This window comes from Sinocyclocheilus grahami, unplaced genomic scaffold (assembly GCF_001515645.1).
Source record: "Sinocyclocheilus grahami isolate Dianchi unplaced genomic scaffold, SAMN03320097.WGS_v1.1 scaffold713.1, whole genome shotgun sequence".
Classification (NCBI taxonomy): Eukaryota; Metazoa; Chordata; class Actinopteri; order Cypriniformes; family Cyprinidae; genus Sinocyclocheilus; species Sinocyclocheilus grahami.
In genome coordinates, this window is record NW_015505892.1 from 227647 (window position 1) to 235073 (window position 7427).

At 32.6% G+C, this 7427-nt stretch overlaps 1 protein-coding gene and 1 long non-coding RNA gene across 2 annotated transcripts in view; both read left to right on the forward strand.

The window, feature by feature from the left end:
- The window catches only part of LOC107560179 (uncharacterized), a 4564-nt gene extending 430 nt beyond the window's left edge, over window positions 1-4134 (forward strand). Inside the window, exons 2-3 of the long non-coding RNA XR_001605699.1 lie at window positions 1403-1560; window positions 3724-4134. This is a non-coding gene — a long non-coding RNA (uncharacterized lncRNA). The remainder of the gene's footprint in view (window positions 1-1402; window positions 1561-3723) is intronic.
- A 1105-nt stretch (window positions 4135-5239) lies between these two features.
- LOC107560167 (1-phosphatidylinositol 4,5-bisphosphate phosphodiesterase beta-2) overlaps window positions 5240-7427 on the forward strand; it is a 34459-nt gene continuing 32271 nt past the window's right edge. Inside the window, exons 1-2 of the mRNA XM_016244261.1 lie at window positions 5240-5731; window positions 6020-6097. Of these exons, the coding sequence (XP_016099747.1) occupies window positions 5648-5731; window positions 6020-6097 (162 nt within the window). The 5' untranslated portion in view covers window positions 5240-5647. The remainder of the gene's footprint in view (window positions 5732-6019; window positions 6098-7427) is intronic.

Consider the following 7427-nt stretch of genomic DNA (forward strand, 5'->3'; position numbering starts at 1 on the left):
TTATTTATTTATTTATTGTGGAAAAAAGTGATCGCATACAGAGTTATTATTGTTAATTAAAACGGAAACAAAAATTAAAGCAATTAAAAACATTCTCGTTACTTGAAATAAAATGTACATAAAGTACATTTTGAGAAAAACATTTCTCATTTTAACTTCTTGCACTAAAATAACTAAAACATAAAAAATTTAATGAAAACTATTTAAAAAGCAAAAACTGCTAGAAATGTCAAAATCACACAGCAAAATTACTAAAACTAACTCAAATTAAAACGAAAACGAAAAATATAAAAATAAAACTGATTCAAAATATTAATAAAACTACAAGAGAATCAATGATACTAAAGTAGCACTGCTAACATCTCAGATAACTGTTTTTAAGTAAACAAGTCTAATCAACTTGAATGCAATAATTCAAATTACAGTCATGAATACATCATAAAAAATACACATGATCTCTTCTTAGTGTAATATTATTTAGTCATGTAAAATCTTAAATTTAAATATATATACATACATACAGTGTGTGTGTGTGTGTGTATAATATATATAAAAGTATATGTCTAATACATGTATAAAATATACAGTGGGTACGGAAAGTATTCAGACCCCTTTAAATTTTTGAGAATATATGAAATATATAATATGCAGTATGATGTATAATGTTTGTTAAATGCTTATTCATAACCTTTATTATAGATGACTAGATCTTGCTTTGGATGAATCCATCAGAACTCAACACCTGATGGACAAATGTGATCTGTCAATCAAACAATATCCACAGCTCAAACACTTTAAAAAAAATCATTTCATTTTATTCAAAATAACATGCAGAATAATATTAGTTATATATATATATATGTATAGGTCTAATATATACTGTGTTTTAATTAATTCAAATAAGAAAGCAGTATTTTTTATAACATTTATGATAAAACATTAATCTGCATCATTACTGTCTTATAGAAATCTTTCCACTAGCGCTTTTGATAAATAATGAATCATTCCTAAATATACAATGAATATTTGATATGAAATAAGGAAGGCTTCTGATGCTATTTTTATTTACATCATTTATAGATCCATTAAAGTAAATGATCTCCTACATTATGAATTCCGGCTGCATTTTTAATGTTTGTTTAAAGTTTTTATATTTTGTTCTGTGATCAGTTATTTTTTCCTTCATTTTGGATAAAAGCAAAATGATTTAACATTTGCAGTGAATGTAAGTGTTTGTTTAATTGAACATGAAGTTGCATAAAGATGCATTTCCCTGGAGCATCTTCATTGACCTGGCATGCATAATCATTCGTTTTTTTGATAATAGTCGGCTGCTCTGACCTCTGTAACACCGCCACCTCTCCTGTCAGTAATTAAGCTGTTAACTGTGGCGTTTGGACAGATGACTCTCCTGCAGGGGCTGCTGGATGTTCGTCTGTCCTCTGATGCCACAGGACCTGATTGACACCACATTACCTGGAAGTGCTGCTGCTGCATGAGCCAATCAGATTTAGAGTTTATAATCCTGCACCATGATGTCCTGCTCTGATTGGCTGGCCGGTAAGAACCAATCACTGCCGTCCAGCACTGACGAGGTCACGAACACTGAGATCAGACTTACATACTGAAAATCTTCCTAAACGTGCATGTTTATACCTAAACCAAATATATGTTGGTTTATTACAGTGTTTTTGATTATCAGTAATTGGTTAATGTTTTGCCAGTGGGCATCACTAACATTCTATAAATGTGTGTGTGTGTGTGAGAGTGAGTGAGTGAGTGAGTGAGTGGTGTGTGTGTGAGTGAGTGAGTGGTGTGTGTGTGTGTGTGTGAGTGTGAGAGAGTGGTGTGTGTGTGTGTGTGTGTGTGTGTATTTACGTAGCTAAAGATCTGAGAACTAAGCTAAAATTAAAATGATTCATATATGAAATAAATGCTTGTTTGTTTTATTATTAGTGTTGTTAGCAATTTAAAATAATGTTTTTCTATTTTAATATACTTTAAACTGTAATTTATTTCTGTGATGTGCAGCTGTATTTTCAGCATCATTCCTCCAGTCTTCAGTGTCACATGATCTTCAGAAATCAGTATAATATGCTGATTTATTATCAATGTTAGAAACCGTTTTGCTGCTTAATATTTTATTGGAACTTGTGATACTTTTTCCAGGATTCTTTGATGAATAAAAAGATTAAAAAAAGAACAGCATTTATTCAAAATAGAAATCTTTTGTAACAATATACACTACCATTTAAAAGTTTGAGGACGGTATTTTCTTTTCTTTTTCTTTTTTTTTGAAAGAAATTAATATTTTTATTCAGCAAGGATGTGTTAAGTTGATCAAAAGTTATATATAAAGACTTATATTGTTAGAAAAGATTTCTTTATTCATCAAATAATCCTGAAAAGAAAAAAGTATCACATGTTCCAAAAAAAAAAAAATATTAAGCAGCAAAACTGTTTCTAACATTGATAACAAATCAGCATATGATGATGATTTCTGAAGGATCATGTGACACTGAAGACTCGGCTTTGATCACAGCAATAAATTACAGTTTAAAGTATTTTAAAATAGAAAACCATTATTTTAAATGGTAAATATTACATCCATATTTGGCTAGATAAATGTGTATATTTGTAGTATGTCGCAACAATCTCGGTGATATTTTTCAGTCTGGTTTTCGCTCACGGCACAGTACGGAAACTGCTCTAGTAAAGGTTGTCAATGATCTATTACTTTCTGGAGACTCAGGCAGTTTATCAATCCTTTTATTACTTGACCTCAGCTCAGCTTTTGATACTGTTTGTCATAAGATATTACTATCTCGCCTGGCAGAGGTTGGCATCTCAGGTTCTGCATTATCCTGGTTCTCCTCATATCTCACAGATAGGCAATACTTCATCTCACTGCACAATTCCAAATCTCCCACTGTTTTGCTCGAACAGGGTGTTCCCCAGGGCTCAGTTCTAGGACCATTATTATTCATCCTATACATTCAGCCTCTTGGCCAAATAATTAGTCGTCATGGTTTTAACTACCACTACATCCAGATATATACTGCTTGTCAACCAGATTCTACCCATTCGATGGCATCCTTATCTTCATGCGTCAGTGAGTTAAAGTCAGTGAGCAAATTTTCTTAGTCTGAACTTGAGTAAAACAGAAATTGTAATAATTGGTCCCCCATCTCTAATAAAAAATAAAATGGATGTTTCTAGCTTTGACCTTGACGCTATTTCTATTTTCCCATCGGCTACTGTTAGAAACTTAGGTATCATTCTAGACCCATCACTGACCTTGGATGACCACATTAGCAAACTTTCCAAAGCTGCTTTTTTTCAGCTACGTCGAATTGCGCAACTTCTTCCTTTCCTCAGTAGAAAAGATGCGGAATCATTAGTGCATGCATTTATTACCACTCGCCTTGACTATTGTAATGCTCTTTTCTCTGGCTTACCAGCTCACTCCATCGTTCGTCTGCAGTACATTCAAAATTCTGCTGCCAGATTATTAACTTCCACAAAAAAATCTGCTCACATCACCCCTATTCTGTTTAATCTTCACTGGTTGCCTGTATCTATTCGTGTGCAATACAAAATTCTTCTGCTCACCTTTAAGGCACTCAAAGGTCTTGCTCCCTTGTATCTTTCCGACCTACTTTCTTCTTATATACCTTCTCGCACACTCCGGTCTTCTAATTCTGAACTTCTTTGTGTACCTAGGTTCCGCCTATCTTCAGTGGGTCCTTCTCTGTTACTGCCCCCAAACTTTGCAATTCACTTCCCCTGGCTCTCAGAACGGTCACCTCTTTCAGTGAATTCAAATCAAAGCTTAAAACTTATTTGTTTAATCAACACTATCACTAATTTACATTGTGTATTTGTCTGTTTTGTTTTTCTATTTCTGTCTTTTCTACACAATCCGTGTTATATGCAACTGCATTATTTCTAACTGAATTGTGCAAATGTCCAATGAAATTGTTTCTTTGTAATCAGTATTTGCTGCTTTGGTGTACCTTGTAGAGCGTCCTTGAGCTTGGGGAAGGCGCTATATAAAGTAAACATATTATATGTAAAATAGTTTCTGTGTTTTTTTATGTTTAATATTCTGTGAGATCATAGACCGTCACTGACATCAGCCACATGAATAATATAATATTAATGAACACAAATCCCTATTTAAATGAATGTGTTCTTGATCGTTCGCTCATGCAGTGTTGTGGATGTGAATGGTTTGTCCTGTAGTTCATGTTAATGTGCTCCATGATCATTTACATGTGTCAGCTCATATTTGACTATTAGCCAAACGACATGAACGTCATTCTGAACCACAGTCCAGCTCATTCTACGCCTGATTCTTCTCTTCACACTGATTTTACTCACAATCCGTTTAACTAAGCAGCTAAATGAACTTCACATTTCCACTTTTGCTTAATGAGTTAATATAATAATGAATCTAAACGTCTCTGCGTGTGTGTCAGACCCTTCGGAAACCTGTCAATGAGAGCCATGCTAATATTTACATATTCTAATCTTGCATCATTAATAATGTCAAACCCATGTTTGGTGCTTACCATTTATAATCAAACACATTTTCAGAACATTCTGGCAAAGTTATCCAGTAACATTAATCAAATGTTTGTTCAGAGTTCTCATGATGTGTTACCATAGAAACATTATTTACACATTCTTTAAATGTAACTACTTGTTTCGGAATGTTCAGAGAACATTGAAAAGTAACGTTCCCATAATGGTTATAAAATTATCAAATGGAATGGTTACATAACCAAGAAAATATATATTTTTTTAACCTTTTTGGAATTTAAGATTAACATTCAGAAATAATGTTTTCATAACATAATGGCAACGTTACCAAAACATTGTTAGAATACAGTTTTATTAGCTCGCTTAATATTTAGGCTTAGATTTATTTATTTAGTTGAATTACATATAAATGTGATGCATATTTGTCAAACATTAATGAAACAGGTCAGATTTCTGTAAGAGCACTAATAAACTAAATAGTTTTAAACACACAATGGTTTATATATTTATCATGAATAAATCCAAGTTCAATCTAACTAACTGAATATTGCTTATTCCATATTTTAATTAAGTTCATACTTTTTAACTGAATTTAATATACCATTTTTAATTTAATTATGCTGATTCTAAACAATTTGAATGAATGCATTTTGAAAATATGATTATTTAAATCAAATCAAATAGACGCAGATATTTAATGGCATTATTTTTATGTTTTATTAATGTATGACTGACAGATATGCATCACAAATGTATTAGTTTGTTTATGTTAATAGTGTGCAATCCAAACAGATGGAAATTTATACGCAATTCAGATATATAAATCTTAAATTCAGGCCTAAATATGTGTATTGGCTCCTCCTTTAAATCCGTTCTGGATCTTATATCCTGAGCTACTATATTATTTGATTTTTGAGATGCTAGCACACAGAAACGGTGTAAACCTGAGCAGGGTGGGTCCGCTCATTTGCAATGCATATTGAAGGCTGGACGTCCTGCCGGCTCATTTTAGCCGAGTTCCCCCGAAGTCCTTCATTCTCAGCGGGGACAATGAGTTCAGGACTGAAGCTTTAGACCACATTACTGTGGTGATCCGTCCAAAATGAATCGAAACCGCTACACGCTTCTGGAGCCTGATGTCAAAGAGTACCTGGTGAAGGGAGACAGGTTCACAAAATGGAAAGAAGTAAGTGGATCATGTTCAGGACTCATATACACATTAGTTAGTGGATTCATATTTGATTGTGTGACAGGTGCTTTTGGTCCTAATGCTGAAAATGATCCATTTTTTTGATAAAAAGACAATTATTATGAGACATTAATGATTTTTTTTGAGAATATTTGTCAGTGTTTAATAAAAATGGGCCTCTTTGACCAGTTAGATTTGCGTTTATGGTCCATTTCGGATGTTTATATTCATGTTGAGAGATATTTTATAGATGTTCTATAGTTTTATAATAAAAACTCTTCACAGGACTCCAAGAAAACCACACCGGTCACCATGAAGATGGATCCGAAAGGATTTTACCTGTACTGGATCAACCAGAGCAAGGTAAGATAGGAATTTGACTGTTTTTCTGCTGCTTCTACACTCTCAGAAAAAAAGGTACAAAAGCTGTCACTGGGGCGGTACCTTTTCAAAAGGTACAATTTTGTACCTTTAAGGTACCAACATGAACTCTTTAGGTACAAAGTTGTGCCTTTTGAAAAGATACCGCCCCAGTGACAACTTTTGTACTTTTTTTTCCTGAGTGTACAAAAAAAAAACTTCTACTTTAAATGTATTCATAATTTATATTCAGTCTATTCTGTAAGACCTTTATTTGTCAGCTGAACCAGATACAAAAACCTAAATGTTTGATTTAACGGTTTGTTGAGAATATTTCATCTATTCACTTACATTTAGGCGTTTTAGTTTTACGTTTATTAGGTAATATATTTAATTTAATTTAATTTGTAAGACCTTTATTTGTCAGTTGAACCAAAATCTACTAAATTGTTATGTGAAATCCCACATACACTCGCAAAAAAAAGTACTGTACTATGGTACAGTGATGGTGATACCACAGTATTTTGACATTTACCATGATCCAGCATGATTACCATATTCATGTACCACAGTATTTACATGGTACTCCAAAGAGCACCATCATACTACCATAATACATGTCCAGAAACCACAGTATTACCATAGTACAGTGTCCAAAACACCATGGTACAGTCATCTAATGTTTTGACCTTTAAACAATTGTGGATAAATTTAATGAAATTTTTGCTTAAAATTTGTACTTAAAAATAAAACATTTTTGTGTATTTTTGGCATTTTTATTAGATTTTTTTAAAAACATGTCTATGTAGATTTTTTTTTATTTAAATTTAATTTATAAAAATTTTTATTTAATTTTATTAATTTTATTTGAGTTTTCATAAAGTTTTAGTTTGTTATTTAGTAGTCGGCTTGGCAGCTAGCTGAAATAAAATACGTTCAAGTTTGGTTATATTTTATTGTATTCCAGTTAACCTTTATTTTAGTTCAAGTAACAAGGTTTTATGGTTTTAGTTTTAGTGAACTATAATAACCCTTGTTTGACACTGGCATTCACAAGCACAAAATCACAATCAACTGCTGTTCTGTTGTGAATACCAGTGGGAAGTCATTTGGTGTAACAGATAAAAAAATATCATAATTTGATAACGTAACAATTCTGTATATATTTTAGATTGTAATATATTAGATTCATTTTGCAAGGCCCTGCCTGTTATGAGAGTAGCATCATCCACACATAATATTCATAAGAGCTTCAGGCCTCCAGCGTGTGTGTGTGTGTGTGTGTGTGTGTGTGAGTGAGTGTGTGTGTGTGTGAGTGTCTGTCTGTGTGTGT